Consider the following 25,628-nt stretch of genomic DNA (forward strand, 5'->3'; position numbering starts at 1 on the left):
TTAATTGGAAGCGGTGACACACTGGCCTCTCACATGCATTACAGATTTACATAACACAGTGATTTTCACAGGGGCAGTCACTGTCACTGAGGAAGCATTCGAATACCAATCACACTACTTGTGTACTGTGCTTGGGTCTAACGGAGCAAGGCTCATGTCTTCAGTTGGACCAGAGCACAGTTCACTTGACTGCAGCCGTGCACACACCAATCACATTACTGTTAGAAGTAGAACTGGTTTTGGGGATTAAACACGTTTACAGTGCGCCATAAAACTAAACATAACTGAGAGAAAAGAGAAAACCAGGAACGCAAAGAAAAAAAACTGTACCAGCAAACAAATTAAGGACCCCAAAAACATGACATTCCCCCACCCCCTGCAGTGGCTCTATGCACCACAGTTAGAGAAGCACTGGGTGGATTTTCCAAAGCTACTGCTTGATTGTAGCGCTTGCGATTGTGGAATTATGCATAAAGGCTCCAGTCAGTCTTAAAGGTAGCCCGTCCGCATTTGGAGACTCTTATCATTTGGGGATGAGACATGACAGACGGAATATAACAGAAAGTAAACAAACGGTAGAACAATAGATCAAGTGTGTCCCTCCTGTTTTGTTCTAATAACGTGTACTGCTGTCTTGAGTAAAGTAAAGTCACATTTATTTAAACACAGATCAGGTTTGTCATACATTCCTTCCAGAAAATTAGGCTTTACATATCAGTAGATTATCAAATCCTTTGTTCTGACACTGTTGTTGTGCTGCAGACTTGCAAGAGCGTGAAATTGCATGACACCATAATATGCCTTACGGGGAAAGTTTCTGTTTTCCCTCTTCAGCTGTGTTGTTAATTTCTACGCCTTGAAAAGTGAAAACTTAAAAAAAGATGTTTGAGCTATTTTTGATTAGTACACAAGTGTGAAGTGTAAATAATGTTAAGAAATCACAGTTTCAATCATTTCACACAAATAGATTGCTATCCATTCTTTTAAAGTACAGTGCCCTGGAAAATGAAGCCAAATTATCACGACAGCAGTGAGTCTTCTGGCTAATTAGTGCGCAAGCACAATAGAGAAAAGATCAATCAGCCTTTTAACAACATCTAAAACATCCCAGCCCCACCAAATAGTCAGTATTATTGTTAGTTTGTGCTGTGGGACAGAAAAAACAGTCTTGTTTCCCTCTTATTATTGCCCAAATTTAGGATTGAATGTGTTCTGTTTATTTCTTTCATCTCAGTTTCATTAGTTCAAACCTCAAAGGACATTTCTGCTCAGTGTCACCGCTTTCTCATTATGAACAAACCAAAGCAATCAGTGAGTGAGAATCTCCTGTTTCACTCCACTGCCCTGTCTCCTCTGCAGGTCATTGAGTGCATAACCCAGGGTCGGGTTCTGGAGAGGCCACGGATTTGTCCTAAGGAGGTTTATGACATCATGCTAGGCTGCTGGCAGCGGGAACCACAGCAGCGACTGAACATTAAGGACATTCAGAAGGTCCTGTTCGCCATGGGAAAAGCCACGCCGGTCTACCTGGACATCCTGGGCTAGCAGCGGCCCGTGAGTGGCCTCGCCAGACGCAAAGATCGACAGAGACATACAGACAGAACAACCCACATGGATCCAGGAATAACCAAACCAACCTGCTTCACTGTCGAAAAAACACCTGCATTGTTTGGGAAGGACTTAAGTGCCTGCAACACTTTTGGATATAGTGGATAAAACGTATTCAAAAAACACGCACTTTTACATTTTGTTTACTTGTGTATAAGATGTACAGGTTTGAAGAAGACTTTTTTTTTTTTTGTTTTTCCTTGAAAAACTGCAAAAATACACAAAAATGGAGACCGAAAGGAAAGTGGACTGGCAGTAGGAAGGGGCCGCAATTTGATTATATTATGGAGAGAAGACATCAGAGTTCAAATCTATCCTAGGTTTGGTTTTATGAATATATATAGAAATATTACATATATTTTATATTTATTTCTTTTTGTCAAGGTGTTGAAGGGTCTCCCATGTGTGTTGCTAAGGGCTTGGCCCTGTCTGAAGACGCCACCGACAAACTATTGGCAGGGACTTGACGTTGGAAGCCTTACTTGCACTCTGATTGGCTGGCTCTGAGCTCATAAAGGGAGCTCTTTGGAATAACACTGGATGGTTGGAAAATAGCAGCGCTCTGTAGAGGACCTACCCAATCAGACAACTGACAAATCTATTTTAATTTAAAGATAATGTACATATTGTAAAATTCTATGTGTCAGAATTATGTTAACTTATTTTTTCCGATGTTACTTTGATTCCTTTTCTGACTGTGATCTGGGTGGCTAAAGTATAAAGCTATGGTATTTGTTTTCATCCTAATCCAGAGGAGATTTCCTTGGGAATTACTCGTGTCAGTGCTGGTTGTCTAATGTGGTGAAGGTGAATGCCAGTGAATACAATGCGAAAAGCCCACTGACACCGAATCAAAGAGACTTTGGCGAACGTGGGATGACTCAGAGCCATGGTTCAACATGACACTTTCCAAAGAGGTGATGGAACCTCGGATTCACGTTCCTTTTCATTTGCTTTTTATGGCAAGAATTATAAGTTGGTTAGTAATATCTCACGCCTCAGCCCTCAAATACACATACACACGCTTTCTCATATTCAAGCTTTTTGATGTAAAACTGCTTAAAAAAAACAGCGTTTTTGTAGCTTTGAGTGTATTCATCATTTGTGAGTCGCAGGGTTGTTGTCTTGAATTAAACAGCCTATTGTATGTGTTAAAGGAACTATTTGACATTTTGACCAATATGATTGCTTTCTTGCTGAGAGTTATAACAAATGCAGCTTTTATATCTTATTTTTTAATATGTGGCTACAGGTTTCAGCACATGGTCAGCTCAGCTTAGTTAAAAAAAAAGCATCAGCTAGTTAAGCTTTTTTTTTTAAACTTGTTGAAAAGCACATTGACATTTTAACTAACACATATATTTATCCTGATAGAGCTTATATGTAGCTTTGTGAATAATAAGTAATGTTTTAACTGAAAAATAATTACATAAAAAGCTTTTTCTTTTAAATCGAATATTATTTATTCAGTTTCTGTTCTGCTCTGAATTTTATTGTTAGGCCTATTTCAGATTTTTTTTTTATTCAATCATGAAATTGTAATGGAAAACCTGCCAAGTAATTTTTATGTCCCAATTTAAGCCGAATATACCCAAAACTGCTACTGATTTACGAAAAGGAAAAAAACTGCTAGAGTGAGTAGCCAATTAGAAACAATTAAAACAGTGAACCCCAAACGTCAGACCACTCACACTCAGATTAAAATGTTAAAATCTTATGCATGATCACATCTCTGGTCATTACACAAGTAGAACATTCAACATTTCATTTCCATTTTCATGGATAACTTTTGATATTTGTTGAATGTTATTCTCCATAAACAGCTTCATTTTCAAAATTAAGTTCTTTCAACTAATAAGATATAAGAAGCATCCAGGATTAGAAAGAGGTCAGAAATGAAGAATAATAGCAAACCCAAGTTTTAAAAAAATCCTTAACAAATTCAAAAGAAAAACTTTAATAGAAAAATCAACTTGAGTTTGTAACCAGTTCCTTGGATTAAAACCAGAAGGATTATTATTTGAGTTAGCCTATATAACAGCACTTTATCGGATAAGTTTATAGAGTAGGATTAAGTACTTTGTTCACATGTAAACACCCTGGAAGCTGTTTTTCACAAACTCAATTCTCCTAAAATTGTAGTTTAAATTGCCATTTAGAAAACACTTGTGGCCTCCAGTATCTTTACGGTCAACACTTTGTGAATCCAGTGATTAGACCAATTTGTTATGCTTTTAATGATAAATTTAGTTGTTTAGCTTATTTACATATTAACATATTAAGTATGTTCAACATTCATGTTATAGCTGCAAAAACAGATTTTTTTAGAAGAGTCAGTTAAAGCCATAGCTACAGTTTTGATTGATAAACATCAGTACTTTTGAAGACTTTACAAACAAACCTGAAAATGTAAGTAATAGCCATGCTGCTTTGCTAGTAAATTTCTGCAGACTGTAGCAATGTTCCTTACATTGTAACAAATTTTAAAATTTAAGGTTTTAACATATAATGTGTCATAAAATGTGAAACATTTCTCAAAAATACAGTTCGGTGGAATAAACTAATTGGGTAAGCTACACTGGACATGGAGGGTTAGCTAGCTTTGGTTTCTTATGTCTTGATTGTGTTAAACTGAGGTTATTGGCCAACTTTCTTTCTCCCCACACTGAAGTGCATTTTCAGATGTTGGGAGGCTAATTTTGTTGCAAACAGCTATTCCCTATTTCCAGCGTTTGAGCCAGGCGAAACTCACAAGCTGTTGGTGCTAGCTATACATTGTCAATACCGATATGAGAGCTGCATTGATCTTATCATCTAACGCTCAGCAAGAAAGCAAAATAGGATATTTTCCCCAATGTAGACCTCTTATTTTAAAGTATTATAGGTTGATGTCATCAGGATCCTATCACTAGACACGCTGTTAAAAGAAACACATTGCATTTTTATTACTATTATCATGATTTCTCTTCCATCAGCTGCACAAGAATGATGTTGGCTGATTAGAAAAACACTCCTGTTATAATTACAGAGACGTGGCTGCAACAGGCGGATACTTGTCTTAATTTTTGGGCTGTACACGAAAAATAATAACCACTGAAGTGGGTCAACTAATTGTGTGGTATTATTGCAGTTTTTAAAAATAATTACAGTATTAACTTAAAGAGAAATATGAAGAGTTTTGTTCTAAAATCCAATTCGACTCAAAACCTACAACCAAATAGATATTACTTTTGAAAAATCTCATAATTAAGTGCTCAGTTGACAAAATGAGTTATTTCTTTCATAGTGGATCCTGAAGCATTCTCACACACTGAATGATAAACCTCAGGCAACTATTTTATTTCATGTTATATCTGGATATAGAGTGGTTTACAAAGGAGCTCTTCACATCTCTTCCTTATTATCTTGACATGAATTCTCACAGTATCACAATGTTGTCTCTGTTTCCCTTGGGACTGTGTAAATCATTAATGAGCATTTGGTTATTTCAAGTATTTTGTATGAAAGGCGAGATCCAGTCCATTGAGTTACCCAAAGCATTGAGTTTTTGTGTATTCTCTTGTGGTAAAGATAAACGCTTAAAGACATTATGACACAGACCGTGAGCGTTTGCAGGGTATTGTAATCCTTTCATGGTGAGTTGAATATTCTTTAAAAAGTCTTTTTTTTTTTTCTTGGATGAACTAACTGAACACTTTTTGAAGCAAAGTTGGCATATTACCATGTACACATGTTACAGAATATTAAAATGTGGTATAACATCTACAGTATATAAAATACTGGTATTCCATGATAGATCTTTGTATTAATGTGACTCTCTTAAGAAAATGTCTTCAAACAATCAGACGATCTCTTTTTCCATTTTGTCCTGTCTTATAAAGATGTGTGAATTTGACTAAATTTTGTCTTCATCTAAATCTCTCACAAAGCTGAACAGCATGGGTTCAGTGTGTGTCTGTGTTGTCTTCTCCTCTTCTATCCATTGTTGATGTGATAGAAGTGATAGAAATATGTCTTTTTCTCAGGTAGTTTGGTATTTCTACAGGTACATAGTTTATATCCTTGGACACTACAGGATGAGTCCAAGGGGAAACCAATTCTTCTGAAAAATGAAGCCAATGCTGTTTGTCTAAGGCCCGCTTGAGGCTTTTCCATAGACTCCCATGTTAAAATGTCCAACTTTACAACAGGAAAAAAAACCCCACATGTTTACAGCCTGGTATAAAAATCAGTTTTTGTTTGTTGAGTTTATTTTCCTTTTCATGACAACTTAACAGGAGGTACATTTCATTTCATATATTTTATTTTGTGCTACAACATCGTAGGGATAACCAAAATTATTGCAACAGTGTGCAATGAACTTGGGAATTCATTGCCTTTGAAATAGTGGCTCCAAAGATAGGGACCAGGTCTGCAACCACTCGCAGTCAGTTGCTGTCAGAGCAACTCTGATGTGTCAAGAGGATAGTAATAAGACAGAGTCAGTCTATAATCAGTCAACTAGATTCCACTGAAAAAAACCAGGCAATTAAATACAATCTGACAATTAACTGATAAACTGGTAAAAATCACAAATTCTGTTCCCATCTGTTGTAAACCAGTTTAAATCTACATACACAAACATTCATATTAAACACTAATTCACATTAAAGACTTAGTGTACATTCAGCCAGATTGTCATCGATTTGAAACAGGGACTCAGAAATTCCTCCACAACATATTTGCTGCAGGACTGCAATTTCACTGCAAAATAACACAGGCCTTGGCAACCTTGCTTTTATATAGGAATATAATCAGAATCTAACCAGTCTACAACCTGACAGTTATTTGCAGACAAGTTGTGCTCATTGATCAGCTCTGATTGATTCCAACATATTGGCAATCAGGTTTGTAAATTAGATGGCATTTATTTCAGTCACCTTAAATACTTGCAATCAGTTGCCAAATGAGAAAAGAAATTCAATGCAATCACTAGGCAACCATCAGTTAGTTGCAAGGAGGTTGGCATCCTATTTTAACTCTGGTGTGACTGAGCATTTTATAATTATTTAATAATTAAATTTAATAATAATTTGATAATTTTCTGAATCCAGACGTGATCAATTTGGACAAGAGGGTGAAGTGCACAACATGAACACAAACTTTATGGAAAGGTGCCACATTATAGTAAGAAATTTTTCATCAAAATATGCACCAACAGAGCCAAACTTAAGTTCAAGCCTTAACTTATAGGTTAGAGGTCACCATATAGACCAGCCTGCAAGCATATTAAGCCCTCAGCTTGGACGTTTTAACAGGGAGTCTATGAGGATTGACTAATTTGGGGGTTAGCCTCATGTGTCAGTTTGACGAACTGTGTTGGCTTAGTTTTTCTGCTGATTGCTTTAAATGAACCTGATTACGTGGTTAATGTGATGGGTTATTAAGAGCATGGCTGCTTTGAGTGACAAGTAGGTCCTAACACCAACACTAGCTGTCTGCTAAGCTTTACCTTCACTAATTCCAGTCACTGAATTAGACCTCTCAACATTTGGTATGGTTAGTTGGTGACTAGTATTTTAATGCAATTATCTAGGATTACAGTATTATTAATTATACTAACAGCCTCTCCAAGAATTCTGTGCTCTAGTTTTGGTGAGAAATGGGAATTCACAAACCAATGGATGACACAAAGGTTGAAAATATGTAGAGTTTATTGTCAATTCTAAAGCTGTGTTGGTTTACACAGTAACCAGTAACCCTATAAAATATCTTAGTGTATGTACATACACTATATATATATAGTATGTGTGTATATATGTGTGTATATATATACACACACACATAGATAGATAGATAGATAGATAGATAGATAGATAGATAGATAGATAGATAGATAGATAGATAGATAGATAGATAGATAGATAGATACACACACATACTGGCTGTTTTCAAACTCAAAGTTTCAGTTTTAGGTATTATGTAGAAAAAGCCTTTACAGTCCAATTACTTCCTGAAGTGGCATTCAGACATCAGCCGATCCTTGTATTTTCCATGGTGATGCTCTTGCAGCCTTCACTGCAGACACCTACAGCTTCTGCCTGCTGTGGAGTGTCTCTGACTTTAAAGAAGGGAATGAATGCATCATTATCAGACTGAGATCTAGCAGCTGATATCAATGGAGTATAGTCCAGCTCTTCACCCTGAAGAACTCAAGTTGAAAAGATCTGGCTGATAGATGAAATGTCATGCAGTGAATTTTCAGCCATACATGCCCAAAGCCATAACACACACACACACACACACACACACACACAAGCACGTTTAAAAAAGCTGGTGGTGCGCTGGGCCATAAGCTGCTTCTTTCTTTTCCTCCATTCATTTCAGCACTTTGCAAGATGTTGATCTTCACCGCTCTCTAGAAGTCTGAAAGTTAGTTTCTTTATTTGTGAGTTCTCAATTTATTGATGTTTATCAGAGTTTGCATCTTGTGCTGAGCCCTTGGAGGTCCCACTCATGAAATCTTGACAGTTCACAGGGAAACATTTTTGCCAGTAACCTGGAGAGCTTTGATAGCTGGCTCTTCACTTGTATAGGTTTTGGGGTTTTTTTCTCTTGAACATTTAAGATGATTTTGAACCTATTCTTGTCTTCAAGCTTGTTTTCCATTTTCTGCATTTTTCTTAGATTATTTTTAAAATGAGCCCAAATGTTGCTACTTTTGATAACACTCTAATATTTTTGAGCCCCATAATTTCTTTCTTCTTGTGTGGTCAACTTATGTAAGCTTTAAATTATGAGCTGATGGCAGATTCCAATTAGTAAGGGCTTGAAAGAGCCACACCTCCCACACAGTTCTTTCACCCTACTCAAAACAAAGGTGAGATCTGGCAATCTAGCATCATTTTACTTTAAAATTAAGCAACCTGAAGCACTGCCTGACTCATGGCTCTGAGGTCATGATGAGCTAAAACTGGTAATCTCAAACATATTTAGTTCCTCCCTTCTTCATCAGGTCAACCTTACATGTAGAGAAGAACATTTAAGACACTAAGAATGCCAAAAGCTATGATCCCTTTCAACTTTTCAATCTTATCCTACAACACAGATATGCCACAACTCTAAATAAACAGGTGAAGTGAATAAGTGAATAATATTGATCATATATTTCAATGCAATCTGTTTCTGGAAAGCAACAGATGCAAGCAATCAAATTAATATTACCATCCACATGAATATTGCTGCAGATCTGCACACATGGAAAAACTTCAGTTTCCTAGTGGTTTTAAACCTCGAGGCTCTGTTGGCAAGTGTCCACATTAAATGACAGTGGTGTCCAGTATTGTTTTAGCCATATGTGTGCAAACAAGAAGAAAGCTGAGACACAGGCAGCGCCCAGGGATTTGAGGTCAGTAAGCAGTGTGTTATGACGGTGGTACTATAATTGTGTATTGATTTACAATTACAAAGTGTTTGGTGTGCTAGGATTCAGTGTGTGTGTGCGTGTGTACTCATACTGAGGTTTGGGTTTTCTGGCTGTTGCCCAACATCAGCTTGAGGAAAAGTACCACAAGTATGACACAGTACATTTTTCTTAGTAATTAAGTTTAGAAGAGTTGAATGTTTTTCTAAGTTTTAGATAACTGTGTTAGCTTTCAACTGAGAGCAAGAGCATAAGTGTCAGTTAGCTTGCTGCACAAAGGTCCATTACAGGTTGTCTGCAGCTTTAATGCTGGAAATATAAAAACACCTGCATGAAAATATTGCTCTTGTAAATGTAGATGATGGAAGTTTAATTTTATTTCATCTGGCAGCTCTTGAACTATGACACCAGAACTGTGTTTTCAAATGTTTAGTGTCAAACAGCTAGCGGAGTTACATAAAGGAAGCATTATCTGTACACATGCTGATAAGAATTTTATTTTCCTGCTCAGTGAACAAAGCCTAACAATATGAGTCACATATACAGAGAGCGAACAGTTGAATGCATGGCACACCTTTAGAATTATTCACAGTAATGATATTAATGCTATAGCTATGTAAAATAATAATAACAATACTAATTACACTGATAACAATAATATTATCAGTAACATTACTGTAGTAAGCTAGTAAGGGAGTCTGTAACCATAAATGTAGAGAAGCAATAACAAAATAACAATTACACGGTTATTTTGATCACATTTACATTATTGAATGATTTTCTGTTGTTATAGATCAACTTAGATTTCATATAGAAATACAAAAGAAAACAATATAGCTTTAATCTGTGTCAATACATGAATACTGAAGATAAGCCTTTAGTTGATGCACAAATTTATTTCAACTTAACTGTTAAAAACTTTAAAAACACTGAGTGAGAACACACTCAGATGCTTCTAAGGCAAAATCACTGTCTGTTTTACTGCAACCCAAACAGGTCTTGCTTTTTTATGGACATATGTACTATACATGTGCATATTTACGATTAATATTTCATCTCACTAAATGCAAATGAACTTTTCCTTTATTATATGCTATCAATTTAAAAGCAAGTAAAGTCTGGAGAAGGTAATTATTCTTCTAATAATAATGAATATAATTGATATATCTTATATACGAAATATAACATTCTTTAAAACCTTTAGTGCCTAATCACTTCAATTTGGATTCAGTTTTTTTTTAATTCACACATTCTATTCAGCTCTATGTAGACATGTTTAAAAGCGCTGAAGAAGACTTTCAGATTAGGGTGAAATATTTTTAAGAATCTAAACAAGCCCAGTTGCCTTTTTCTCAAGCACTTTAAACCACCAAGAATTGGATGAGAAGGAATGTCTGCAGACATAAGCAAACACACACAAACAAAAATTTATTACTATTTGAATAATCTTCCATAAAACAGAGACACTGATTTTGACTCCACAATTTCTCATAGAATCAATTCTATGTTAAGTATTTTGTTAAGTATTATATAAAAGTGATGACAGATATCATGTTCATTGGTAGATTAAAATATGAATTACTGAGATCGCATTTTGCATTCTTTTTATTATTGCGAGTGTGGTAACATGTCAACAAATACAGGATAATTTGCCAAGCTCAAGATGCAGCCCACAGTTAACTGACTCCTGCAGCCTGGAGGATAACGTTAAATGTGAACATGCAGACACGATGCATATTTTTAGATTCACCGTGACTCACGCTCTCCAAAGATAGATAAACCAGACGGTCTTTGCGTGAATACGCACTGGATAAAGAAATTGTAATGGTTAATTCATTCGCTATTTTTTGACTAAAATGTAATGTAAACAGGATGATGTAAAAACCTCAGCCTAAATAAGCAGTGGTTGCTTTAATCCTCTTCAGGAATTGACAACTGTTAATACTTTTTCAGGTGAGGTGAAGCATGTATTAGATTATAGTCAGCAATGTGTAGGGTAACTTAGCTGAAGCGGTGAGAGCAGGCTTTAAAAATCCATTTAAAGCCTGATACCAGTGCCTTTATTGAGGCAGTATAAAAACTGACAGAATCTAAACTCAGAGGTGCGGTGTTGGTTTGAATCACTCATCACTTTCGGCCAGGAAATACATTGATTTTTTGGTTAGGTTTAACTTAACAACATCAACCAGAAGTTAGAAGAACCTTCTCCCATCAGCAAAAAGCTCCTTCTTCATTTCTTTGCTACCTAACACTGCGATGAGTCATCCTTTTCTAAAGAGGTTGCCTATTGAAACTCATTATAATCTACTTCAAAAATCCATTACTATTATTGTTAGGGGCTTTATTTTATATAGTTTGACTGGACATTTGAGAGATTAAGGTCACCATTGTGAGGAAAATCAATACATTACTCGGGTACAGAACAGTATTTATTTGCCAGTCCATATACACCAGCTAGCTGGCTGATTGCTCCCCTGTGATATGAAAGCTTTAAATATGGTGAGAGCTTATTCAGAGTGAATATGCTGTATTGTTGCATGTTTCAGGAAGATTGCTTCTCTCTATTTAAGTATTGCTTGTCAGCATCAAGTGCTGCAACACAGCCGAGCAATTTGAGAGGCAATCCAAGCATATAGAGGGAAAAGATTCGCTCCCAAATTGTTTTTAAAAGAGACCTCACCTTGATTCATCTGCATTTTTTTTTAACGCAAAACGACTACAGGGAAATGATTCACCTTCCACACTGGAGATGGTCTGTCTTCTTTTGTCAAAATAATCCTGAAGTTAATACAGCTGTGTCAGCTCACCGTGGATAAGCTTGTATTGGACTTCATTGATAACTGTGGCAGCTTTATAGCAAACACAAGCACGGGAAATGGGGGCTGAGGGCTCTTTGCATCTGCTCTTTGGTGCAAAGAGGAGGAGGTGAGCTAGTTTGTGAAACAAAAAAGCGAAGCTGCGTTTATGCTCATTATATTAACCTGCACCTTGTTCTCTTACCTTACCTGCAGACTCACAGGCAAATATACTGGCCTTGAATGCAAAATTGCCTGCTGCTGTTTGATCAAAAGCAGTTTCTTCCATATGATAAGCTGGGAAATCATAATCTTCTGTTCTGCCTCAAAGCAGTCTCTGGTGCTATCTCACTGCAAACAGTGTTTTTGTTGAGTACCTGAACCCAGAGCAGCCACTTCCCCACCCAGGGAGAATGCCTTTGACTAATCCCTACGGCTTTCTTATCAAGTATGATTGAATAGTGCCCTCAGTCCCCAGAAGACAGGCTAACCTTTATCTTTTTATTTTCTATTCTTGCGTCTTTCTTTTCCCTCCCAAAAAGTTGTTTGTGGGGAAAGGAGGCCTATTAACTGTTTACTCCCTCCAGTATGCGCATCTTTGGTGTGCGTTTAAAACATAAAAGGCTCAGAACAAAATAGGAAATTTCCACTCCATTTGCCATGCAGCCAATCAGTGCGCAGTGACCCAGATAAGGAGTGTGATATTGATAATGACAGCAATAAAGATGTATTTTCACCACAAGCCTTCCTTCTAATTAGGTTGATGTGTGAAGAAAATAAATTAATTTTGACAAAAAGCAAAAGAAAAAAGAAAAAATGTGCCCAGAGGATTAGACAGGCAAGTGTGACAGAAGAGGAGAGGGTAAGATTCTGGAGGTTTCTGGGGGTTAAGTGACTCCACTGTTGGGGAATGGGTGACAATTACCAGTGAAATGAGATTTTTTGGCTTCAGGTGCCTTCCAAATACGGTGTTTGGTCAGCGTAATTGTTCAGGGTCAAGTGGGTGATACTCACTGATGATGCTGTGGCTGTTTTTGCATCTCTTAATGAGCCCTTCCAGAACAGAAAAGTATAAGGGTATTAAGAAAAATATAGGGTAGTGACTGTCTTGAGAACTTATTGTTGTTATAATACCAGGCTGGCTTTAACAGTTTGGCAGTTGGAAAGCTCTGCCTTCACTCAGTCAACACACTTTCTTTTTCTTTCTTTTTTTAAGGTACTATTTTTTTCTGTTATTTAAAAACTCTTTAAAAGTTACTCCCTGTAAGGAAGAAGGCAGCAATTAAGCCACAATTTGCTAAAAGGGACCTGTAATTTTCAAGTAATTTCACATGCTCTCTTTCAGCAAAGCATTTTTGTTTCATTATGTATTTTACTTTAAATGTGCCAGCTGACACAAAATGAACATTATTTTTAAAAATCTGTCCATGGGAAATAATTACATTGAGCGCATTCATGAGAGTGTCATTGAAATTATTTAAAAAATATATATTTTATTAAATGGAATTATAGCTTTAACACCTTTCAGAATGCCATCAAGTTCATTATAGCAAGTCATTTATTTTTAGATTGTAGATTCTGGCTGACTAATGCTGTGAATTAGAAGGAAATAGTTCAAATATGATTCATGATTTTTTTCTTAGAAAGTTTTACAAAACTAAAAAAATATCTTTGTAAAAATTTCATGTTATCTTGTTTCAGCTTTCTTGTGCATTAAAATAAATAGGTAAAAAAAAAAAAAAAAAAAAAATTGCAAAAGTTCTTTCATTTGTAGGACTTAAATGTGTAATTTGAAACTAGGGCTATCAGATAACCAGCCACTCAAATTATCTGATTATCTGAAACCAAGCAATTTAATAAAATTCCACAACTCTGATCAGATTTGAGAGTGTACAGTTGGTAAATTCTGCTAAACTAGACTAGTTAGCTTTTAAATCATGTGAGGTGCAAAGTGTAGGTACACTGGGAATATTTTTTAAGAATTAAAAATAAAAAGGATACAATTGTTAATTAACTGTGTAACCCACTACAGTTTGAACATGAAAGTTGAACATGCCAATAAGTAATATATATATATATAAATGCAAAATAATAATAGTTAAAGTATTTAGAAAATTTTTTGGAATTCCTTTTAATGGAGTACAAAAAAAGTTTAAAGTTTAAAAGAGCGTTAACATTATATATGGTTTATTTTTACAGTATCCTGTCTTATTTTGAAGAGAGCTGATTGTAAAAGGAAGTGAATGTGGTTGTGATCAGTAGCAGGATTAAGATCCGACAGAAGGCGTGAGAATTGTGTGTGTGTGTGTGTGTGTGTGAGAAGTGGAATATCTGCTCTGCAGTGTTTGTCGAGGCAAACATTTTGCAAACTGCCTGTGAGAAGCTGGTGACATTTATGCTCGAAATCCACCGAGCAGTAATTTTGTTTAAGCGCCATCATGTCCGCTGATCACTGCATTCCTTCACACAACTGTTTCTGTACAGAAAACATGTCCTCAGCCCTCGGGAAACATGGGACTACAGACCCTATAGAAGCAGTATTAAAAAAATTATAATGAGTGTAAGTTTGACTTGAAAAGACGTCCAAGACAACCATTTGGACGATAAATTGCCCGTACACAGAGATCCTATGGACATCAACACTAAACGTTCAGATGTCACTTGGTGTTACAAAACAACCCAAAGACATCACTCCAATGTCACTTTGAGCAGTGGATAATTTTAGTGATAAATATAGACTGTTTGTAAAAGAGGGTTAATTCCACCATTTGTTTCTGGACTCCACATTGGGAAGACTCAAATTGAGCATTTTGGCACCATTCACTTGTCTGCTCTCACATGCATATGAATTCGAGGGACATCTGCTTCTTATTCCATAGAGTTTAATATGATATCAGCCCACCCTTTGCAGCTACACCAGCTTCAAGTCTTCTGAGAAGGCTTTCCACAGGGTTTAGAAGTGTGTTCATAGGAATTTTTATCTATTGTTCGAAAAGTGCATTTGTGAAGTCAGATACTGATGTTGGATGAGAAGACTGGTTTGCAGTCTCTGCTCTAACATCTAAAGGTGTTTTATTGAGTTGAGGTCAGGACTCTGTCAAATTCTTCAACACCATTCATCCATGTCTTTATGGGCCTTGTTTTATGCATTGATGTGCAGTCATGTTGGAATAGGTAGGGGAAATCCCAGACTGTTTCCAAAACGTTGGGAGCATGAATGTCTTGTCCAAAATATCTTGCTAATGTAAGCATTAAGAGTTCTTTCACAAATGCTTGCGGAAGCAGTCTCCATGTCTAGGTTCTTGATTTTATACACCTGCGGGCATGGAAGTGATTGGAACTGAATGCAAAGAACTATATAAGTCAATTACAATTACTGCATTTCCACAATGAAAATATTGTTTTCACACTGTTTTATCCTCTTTTTCACAAGTTTTTATTTTGCCATAATCATGTTATCATGTTATCATTATATCATCAATGAGTTAATAGAAAGAGTTACACAATGAACTACAGGCTGTGAGAATGTTGCTTTCTCCAAGCCACCTAAAATAAATATCCTGCATTCAAGCCCATATGAGAATATCATAGAGGAGTATGGGAGTGTGGCTAGAGTGGATAGGAAGCAATCAAGCAAGCACGTAAGGAGGTCAGCAGCCAACACTGCCAGGAGGAATCGTCATGCATGGCAGAACAGAAATGCCAACCCCTACACTTCCCGCTAGAGGAAGAGGAGGAATCAGCTGCTGTGTTAAGCTTCTACAGCATAGGGGAAGATGGGCGATGTCGCCCCACAGCAATATGCTGCAGACTCAGCAAGTGTTGACATCTAGATTAACCTTGGACTGCTGTGAGCACAACTCCTCTGGAAGTGCCGACCTGTTCTCATTTCCATGGCATCAAATACTGCCTTTCAGTCAAAGCCGCTGGCATCTCGGAGATATACATATATATATAAGTTGTTCAACACCCTTTGGTGCCATGACACATCAGTCACAGCAATATTGAACTTGGAAAGCAAACCCTCTGGTTTGAAAGAGTGACAAAGTTTGTGTCCAGTGTGGAGGCTTTGTTTTTACTTGCTGTGTACGTTTTGTTTTCACTTACTGTTGAGTTTTCAATTTTACACACCAAAATAATAATTAACAGTACACCCCTTTACAAAATTAGCTATACAGAGTGAAAAAATAGGCTTTTAAAATACCCAGTATTTTAAAATTTGATGCCAAAGGGTTGTGGCCAGGTTTAGGATGTGACAAGCTGGCAGTGAGGCTCAGAAAGCAGGGTCTTATTAGAATGCACACAGAGAGCTTGTACCCAGTCCCCGAGGCTTTCAGGTACTGCCCCTCATTTGCTGACCTGTCAGTCAAATCATCAGAGAGCACTGCTGCAGGGACATGGCAAACTTGGCTGGGACTTTTAACCCAACAATGCTTGCCCTAATTCATATTACTCTGGCTGCTCCTGGTGCTTATCAGGTTCATTCATATGGGGCCAACATCAAAAGGTAAATTCTGTATCAAATGTACAACTTAACCCTTAAAGTGGGTGTATTATGCTCATTTCCAGCTCCGTATTTTTATTCTGAAACTCCAGAGAGATGGTCTGCATAATTCATAGTTTTAAAAAAATCCTTGTTTATCTTATGATTGCCGTGGCTGCAGTTCCTCAGTTTGTTCACTGTCTAACACAAGCTCCTCTCCTTTTAAGCCTATCCTCGTTTTAAACTAATTTAAACGTTTTGTTTTTTTTATCTTTTCACCATATTTCACCAAAATTTTATATTGGTAATTTGCCTGTCTACAAACATTGCACCGACATAACAAAAAAAGGAGATCCACACAGCAATTTAGTCAAAAACTATTGAAAAGTGTGTTAAAGATGAACCGAATAGAGCAGCTGATAACCCAAAACAACTTGTTGCTTGAACTGGTTACAAAACTAGTGATAACTCCAAAGCATTCAATGCAAAGAAAATGTAAACCAAGCCTTTCAAGAGAGAGAGAACTACTGAGGGAGGAAACTGACATACGCAAACTCCTAACTATGAAAACCTATTGATCGGGACCTGAAAAAGTGAAAGCAAAAGAAGCAAAATGAAGAGTAACCTCTGAGGCATCGTTTATAGCAACATCATTTAAATATGACATTGGACACACCTGCATTGTTAATTGTTTTGTCAGACCTTGACAGCTGCTGTTATTTCTGATAGCTGGTGTAATAGTTCTTGTGACTTCTTTTATATTTACAGATACCTTTAATTAAATTCATAACATGTTAGAATGTGGCAAGATATAGAAAATAGTGAAAGGCAGCACATTTAAACTTAATAATAACATATGAATACATGTGAAGTTTTGTTCACACAGTCCTCCTCCTGTTTGGTTTATGTATTCCAGCTGTGGACCATGACGCTTTAAACACTGAAGGTAAAAAACACAGGTTACACCTACTGTATAAGCTCCTCCAACAAGCCTCCTCTTCCCTCTGTCTTGTGTCCTCCAGATGCATTTTAGGAACAGAGACACCCTTCAGCACTGAGACTGATTTCTGGGTCACGGGCAGCAGGATGGAGGACAGAGTAGACAAGGGAGCACAAATTAGAGAAATGAGAAAACACCTACCATGAGGCCTGGGGCTGTCACAATATGTTGTACAGTGATGTACTTTGGCTGCTCTAACACCTCAGAGATGATTCAAACAAATTAGTCAGCACAATATCAAATCAGAGCAATTTCCTTGTGTTGTCGTTGCAACACTGTTGCAATCCAGCATTTTGAAGTCAAGTTTGAATCTGGTGAACTTGTTACATTTGTTTTGCATCACACCTTTAAGACCACTGACAGGTGAAATGATTTACTATCACGGACCGCTTTATTAGTTACACCTGGCTAGTACCAGACTGGACACAGATTCTTTGTTGCATAGATTCAACAAGGTGCTAGAAACATTCTTCAGAGACTTCAGTCTGTATGGACAAAATAGCATAAATGATTCTTTATTGTCATTCTTTATGAAAGAAAAATGCATGAAGAATAAAAGATAGTTACCTAGATCTTGCAGTTGATGTAGATTTGTCAGGAGCACATCTATGTATACAACACAATGTATAGGTGCGCTATGGAATTGAGATCTGATGACTGTGGAAGCCATTTGCATATGGAGAACTCACTGTTATGTTCAACAAAACAGCACAATATCCTACTGAAAGCAGCCATCAGTATACTGACAAGAGTGTGGTCTTTCATTGCTGTAGCCCACCTGCTTCAAGGTTCAATGTGTTGTGTGTTCAGAGATGCTGTTGTGCATACCTTGGTTGTAATGAGTGGTTATTTGGGTTACCGTTGTCTTCCTTTCAGCTTAAAGAGGTCTGGACATCATTCTCGGAACTCTCGCATAAACCAGGCTTTATCACCCAGAGAACTGCTGCTCGGTGGATATTTTCTTTTTCTGTAAACCCTCGAGATGGCTGTGCAGGAAAATTCCAGCCGTTCAACAGTTTCTGAAATGCTCTGTGTGGCATCACAAACACGCCACATTCAAAGTCGCTTAAATCTCCTTTCATCCCCCGTTTTGATCCTTTGTTTGAACTCCAGCAGTCATTTGTCCATGTCTACGTGCCTAAATGCACTGAGGTGCGGCCATGTGACTGGCTGATTAGATGTTTACTTTATTGAGCAGTTCAGCAGTGTATCTAATGAAAAGGCTGGTGAAGTTATCCCCTGAGAATCACACGAGAAGAGGGAACAAAACAACTCCATCAAACTACAAAGACGTGTAGTACAGCACGCTTACATAAAATAGCTAATAATGAGACGGAGTGGATGTGGGTTTAAAATAAAGATTACTTTATTAATTCATCTCAAAAAGACTAATTCAAAAATACATTATGTTTCAATACATGTGATTACAGGTTACTGTAGAGGCAAAAAAATCAGGAATCTAGTATCTGAAATTATTAGAATAAGTAATTTTAAGTTTGAGTAAATTATTGCAAACAGTATAAATGCTGCATACTTCTCAGTCGAGTTCATTACACGCAACTTTGTGTCGAAGACATGGCAGTTGTCTAGAGGAGGACAATCATAAAACATGGCAACTAATGACATGCTGGTTGAGATGAATTGTAATTCTTCCATCATTTCATCACCACTGCTCCTGAGCAAAAGCCATGTAAATACTAATTACATATATTTACTAATTAACCCATACACTGTGAATGAAATGTAATCACTCCACAGTGGAGAACATGAATATCAGCTGGCAACAATGAATTAATATTCTCTGCTATGCGTAAAATCCATAGTGGAAGTCACACAACCTGTTGTCATAGCAACTCTGAGAAAGAACAATATTTCAGATGGGGTTGTCGGTCAGTTCGGACAAAAATGGAAAACAATGTAGATTCTGTCCTTCTGCTTGAGGATGAATAAAACATGGCAAAACTAATATATTTTCCTAAACCAATACAGCACATTTCAATGAAAGTGGGTGGTGTAGCTCCAGTAACTGAATTTTAACGTAGAACAATGTTTCTTGTGAGGAGATGCTGGTGACCCCATTTTTGCCAAGTGGGAATAACAGTGTTTATGATCTCCTGTGAAACGCACAATAATCTAAGCAGCTCTCGACCTAATCCACTGACAGTTTTCACCATTAAATGCCAAAGCAGCAGAAAAAGTGTTTTTGGCACATTTTAGTTGTTTGCTTCAGTCATATAAAGAAACAGGCCCTTAAAGGCATACGAGTTCATTCTGTATTTTTCAGTTAGCCATTAACCTATCTGGTTTCAAACAATTTGTATCTTATAAAATATATGAAAGATGAAAAAATCAGCCAGTTGCCTAAAGTTCATAAAAATTCAAGCTTTTAAATAATAGTTGAAAAAAATAAAAATAAAGGCAGTGTCGTTATTCCCAGTTTTACCCCAAGGTATGCTATGTCCCAAATAAATCAAGACACAGTCATATAGAAGTGCATCTATGTGGCCTTCAGCTCATCATTTTATTTCATATTGGTGTTTATATTGGCATCAAGATGAAGATGTACCTGAAGCTACTGAAGAGAAGTGTGGTAAATGTCTCATGTCACTGATGCAGATCTTTTGAAAGCAGGAAAAAAGACGAAATCGGGTTTGCAGAAGGCTGTTTTAAATTCATCATAATTTCTAATATTACGAAATGGTGACTTTCAGAGATCTTTCATGATCTCAAAATAATCCGATTGCATGGAGAATTTTCTGTAACATATGGCAATGTTATACAACAACACAAACAGGACATATTTTACCAACATAAAGGTATGTTTAAATATAAATACAAGGTATATTGTTTGGTAATGATGCAGCTCTTAGGCTCTGGGGCTTTGTGTTTCACGATGCGTGTCCTTGCATAAAAGAGGGCATTCGTGTCAGTGTTACATTTGTTTTTTATATATATAATCCACTGGAGAAACAAATTCCATAAAGTGTTCTTTTATTTTGGACTATTTCGTGGTTGGTCAATCATTGACTGTCAGGTCGAATTCGGTGTCTGATTGGTTAGAGAAGGAAAAAATTTCCTGTTGAATGAAATGCGTAAAGCCCCGCCCATCCAGCCTTGCAAGACCAACGGAATTGAGTTAGTGAAAACTTCTTAGCTCTGATGCGGAAACAGCGTGTAAACATTTTGGAAAGGTGATTCATTTGTGTTCAAATAGCTGTTTTAACGCAATGCGTAGCAACTGCGTGACCTAAATAATACACCTGTGAAAATTTACTGTCAAGATATTACAGGTAAAATTTTTGAACGCTTCTGCAATGGTTAATGGTGCTTTATGCTTAGCTGTAATGAAAGTATTCTGCTTGCTTAAAGCCTAAATGATGATTTTATTCATCCATAAGAAAATATGTAAAAGACATCGTGTATAATCACTTAAAATATTTTTTAATTTGTATGTATATTTTTGATATTTATGTTATTTTAGCGTACATTTTGTACTGTTCCTGAGCTCATGATAGATGTATTCTGTGTACAATTTCTATGGTTTACGTTTTAAAATTCAGAATTAAAATGAAAACGATTTTACGCATTTAATGGCTGATTGAACTGCAGTGTCACGTTAAGGGTTATTGATTAGCTTACAGGTGTTTCCCTGCCATATAATTTGAGGGGTCATTTCGCACACTGGTTCGTGCAAAGTCAGTTTTATTTAAAATAGAAATATGAACATTTCCCTATTTCTGATCGTTTATTAATAATATGAAGAAATGAAATCCCAATAAACAAAACTGATTAAATATCTATTTTCATTACAATTCTGGTGAGTTTTGGGTGCTTATCAATTTACTATTCAGGATATACTCTGCAATAATACCCACAATAACAGTCCTGTTGGTGTCTGTGCTAGGTTTTTGAGACTTCTCAAGGATACTGTGTCTTGGACCTTGGACTCTGGCTTATCTCTAGTGATGGCAAGTTACCAATCTTCAGAAAGAAGAAGACAGACCTCCGTTTGGTGGGAGCACTATGGTAGGACAATCACCCAGTTACTGCAGTCCTTTTGCTTGAATTGCCAGAACTATTTGTATATATGTATTTGTATAGCGCTTTACTAGTCCCTAAGGACCCCAAAGCGCTTTACACATTCAGTCATCCACCCATTCATTCACACACTGGTGATGGCAAGCTACATTGTAGCCACAGCCACCCTGGGGCGCACTGACAGAGGTGAGGCTGCCGGACACTGGCGCCACCGGGCCCTCTGACCACCACCAGTAGGCAACGGGTGAAGTGTCTTGCCCAAGGACACAATGACCTAGACTGTTGGAGCCGTGGCTCGAACTGGCAACCTTCCGATTACAAGGCGAACTCCCAACTCTTGAGCTACGATCGCCCCCCTTTATGACATATTGACCTACAAGTAAACTGACTACAGCTAAGGACAATAACGGAGTCTGAATATACCAAAGAAATGAATGTTGTTACTGGATAAGGAGCACTGCTCTAGAAGAGCAAAGGATCTGTGTATGATCTTTAAAGAGACTGAACCGCCATAAAGCATATCACTTAATGTTTTATGGATTTTGTGCTGATAGAAAGTACCTTTATTTTATTTTATTTTATTTTTTATTTTATTAACAGAGGTTGCGCTGCATATTCACACTTTTTCACGTGAAATGCAGGTTTCAATTCTACCTACCCACCCTTGGGTGTAGTGCAGGGGTTACAGAACTGTTGATAATTTACAACAGAGGCCCACAAGACAAAATCTGATCATCATTGTTGCAGCATCTCTACAAATATCAGTCTGTGGAGCAAATTAAGTAAAAAGTCAACCTTTTGGTGAGAAGAAATGTTAAATATACTACTTAGAATAGGTTTGTTGTTATGGCTGGCTAGTTCAGGAAGTCCTGACATTACTATTCAGAGTTTGAATTTTTTAATGTAGCCCTAGTAAAGAAAACACTTCACAGATATCACCGAGATATCACCAAGGTCTCTTGGATGTTTTGGACGATCCAAATAAAACCTTTAATTTCTAACCCAATTTGAGTGTTCACTGTTTAAAAGACCTTGGGTAAGTCACATTTTCTTCCTTTCGTTTCTATTTTTGTGCCCAGACTTTCATTTTAGTTTAACTTTTGTAGTGCCAGTAAAACAACAAACATTTGGAGAGATTAAAAAAATCCTTAAAATACATCCATGCAGAAATAAAAATTGAAATGGGGAAAAAGGAGGATAAATGAATGAGTTAAATTAACTTGTTGAAATGTTTGTTGTTTTGTTTTGTTTACATCTTCATTTATGTATTTTTACCTTTTATTATAATAACTTAGGCGGTCCCAATCTCACTTGAAGTGATTGCGCAGTTTAAAGCAAGTAGACATCTGAAGACAATATATCTGATATATATGTTCTGACTGAAGTATTTCTAAAACAACTAAAATGAAAAGTAGTGCTTTTAACTGATGGATGCAAACTATTAATGAAAATTAAAAAACAATTGAGGGCTTATAAAGTTTGTGTAGTTGGTGTATTGTGTAACGATGTGTACCTGCTGTTTAAGTAGATAGCTGTGGTTGTATTAACACATCAGTATGAGGGTTAAATTGTTCTCAGTGATAGTCCATGTTGAGAGCATCTGATGAGCAGCGACAGATGCCATTGTATGGCGCAAATAAGACATGGAAAATTGACCAAACAGACGAGGCCTGGACCTGGAAATGGAACATTTTTATAAATGTTGAAGCTCTCACTAGCCAGCCCTAGAAATACATGTTGATTAAATAAATTATTATTCTAATATATTAATGTAATGCAGCGCCAGTTAGCTGCTGTTTTTTGAGATGCTGTGTTGTTACCGACCACTAACCTGTGCCCCAGCAGGCAACAGCTGCAGCCCACTCAGAAACATGCCACTTTAAGAACCGTGGCATTATATCATTTATGCCCTTCTGCATTTAGGAAATCTCTAGATTTATTTCTTGAGATATTCAGTTATCTTTTAAATATATATGGCATTAGGTTATGTAAGTATATTTAACTGTTTATGCCATCCATACTAGAACAACATATGGCAACAAAGTTTCTCCCCTTATAATAATTCAGTAACTATTTAAAACAAAACTGCCGGCTGTGTCGAGTCACTATGAAGGAATTTAAGAAAAAGAAATGAAAAGGCTGAATCCACAGTGGGAGGTGAAGGGTTAAGATGAAAACTGATATATAGTTTTTGATAATAATAAATGTGATGCCTCAGCTTACTAACACAGAGCAAAAAAGTCTCAAAACATCTGTGTCCCACTCTGTATTCCTGTTATTTGTAAAATTTCTGTATCACTGCACCTCTATTCAAATTCAAATTCAGTGTCTTGCAACAAAGTGTTGAATTTACTCAGCTGTAAACCTGCTGACTGGCTGCTTGCATGCTGTGAATGACATGCAGTGGAAGTTTCACACTAAATCCCTGTTGCAACGCTGAACGGGCTTTATGTTGAAAATACTCAAAATCTGATAGAGCATGTGTTTCTCTGTGGACTCGCTAGGGCACAGAAGATCAAACAGGGTTAAAGATACTCTCTGGTGGTGACTGAATATTAGGCTTTAGTGCCGGACATTTTCACAGATCAAATGTAACTCTGGTAGTCCACAAACTGCACAGCCTTGACTTGTGGGGTCTTTTTTGGCTCCCTAATATATGTACCTGCACCAGACCTTAAAGTTTGGAGTCTAATTACGCTGGTCTTAAGTGTCCTCTCGACTTTATTGCTATGCAGAAGTCCGGGCCTTTGACCTGTAAAGGTATTTTGATCTGGGATTATGGTTGTGTGATGGAAGGATTAAGACCCAATTAACTGAAGGGCTGTGAATGATGTGAATGATGATGATGTTTGAGGACTTTTCTTTGCTTTCTTCAAAAGTGAAGCACCATTTCCTGTGTGAAGCATTCCAAAATTCTTGAGAATTATAGTCTATCAACAGCAGGATTTTCAACAGCTCATGTTTTTTTAGACACTCCACAAGCATTTGTTACATATTTGTCCATGTCGTATATATAGACATATATTTATATGTGAGTTTGAGTGTGTTTTGGAGGCGTGGTAGTGTGTGTGTGTGTGTGTGTGTGTTTGTGCACAGCAAACTGCCCACTCTCTGTGGCAGTGAAGTCAGTGGTTCATATTTTGGATGATATAAAGATTAGATATGCTCTAAATTCAAATAGCTTCACACCGCAATAATTCCACTCTTTGTGTGTCTTTGTATGTGCACACATTTGTGCGTGCGTGGGCCGTGCATCTGCACATATGTTTATGTCAGTATAATAATAAGATTCTGCATTAAATTTCCCCTCTTACTGCGATTCTCAGACTTGGCTGTGACATTATTGTAAATCCTTCAGTAGCGATACAGTAGCACTACATCAGACTCAGCGAGCCGGCCATCCTCCTTAGAGCCAAAACACCTCCGCCACTCACGCACACATTCAGGCAGAATTGGTATCTTTTATCCTCAACTGGCCTCTTTTTTCAGAGATTGAAATTTACTATTCAACATTCTTCCCCTTGTTAGACAATAGAATATTTCTTTCTGCCACTGACAAAGTTGGCTGAATTAGAAAATATGCAACAACCTGACACCACCTTCTGTTGCAGAAAAGAGCCTCTTTTTCGTTTTTTGATTGAATTATGTATAAAGGCTTAGAAGACACTCCTTGGCCATGGTGGTGTTACTTTCCCCATATTACTTATTCAACATGTCTAACCTTAGGCCCCATTAGCGTTGCAGAAGTGGAGCTATTTCCTCAGCTCTTCATGTTCAAACACAAGACTAACATAGAAGCAGGAGCTGAAACCCCACAGTGAGTCACACAGTCACAGTGTCTTCCCTCTCTGCCTCCTGCTCTGCCCACCTTTGGCAAATTAAGGCAAGATTTCATAGCTTTAAGCTGCAGATAGCATGCACTGCCACAGGCAGTATGGTCCCAAGGTTTGCCATATTTGTCTACAGGATGTGACATTGTTCCTCTGCACGTCTTTGATCTGCTTTGTCTTTTTATGTAGGCTTGTCTCTGTGAATCAGCGACGGAGAATAGTGTGTTTATTTTTATGAAATGTGTAGTACTCCAGCCGTCACCTGGATGAGGTGATTTGTATGTACCTCCGATGCACATATCGAGTCTAATGCTTTGACTGTTCTGTTCATTTTATATCACGATCCCAAGCGTTGTGCAGCAATTGAATTTGGGCATTTTTTATTCCTTTGTGTCTGTCTTCCTTTGACATGTTGTCAACGTGGAAATTCACAGCACCCCGCCACTCTTCCTCAAGCAACCTCTTGATGTGC

The 25,628-nt window shown here is 37.2% G+C and overlaps 1 protein-coding gene across 3 annotated transcripts in view; it reads left to right on the forward strand.

Moving 5' to 3' along the window:
- Nucleotides 1-5,452, forward strand: part of ntrk3b (neurotrophic tyrosine kinase, receptor, type 3b) — a 214,734-nt gene extending 209,282 nt beyond the window's left edge. For all 3 annotated transcript variants that reach the window (XM_084928310.1, XM_084928319.1, XM_084928303.1), the window contains one exon: nt 1,360-5,452. In XM_084928310.1, coding sequence (XP_084784436.1) covers nt 1,360-1,545 — 186 coding nt within the window. In that variant the 3' untranslated portion in view covers nt 1,546-5,452. The remainder of the gene's footprint in view (nt 1-1,359) is intronic.
- Nucleotides 5,453-25,628: the final 20,176 nt, after the last annotated feature.

Source organism: Perissodus microlepis, chromosome 1 (assembly GCF_051167445.1).
Source record: "Perissodus microlepis isolate ML-2025 ecotype Zambia chromosome 1, ASM5116744v1, whole genome shotgun sequence".
Classification (NCBI taxonomy): Eukaryota; Metazoa; Chordata; class Actinopteri; order Cichliformes; family Cichlidae; genus Perissodus; species Perissodus microlepis.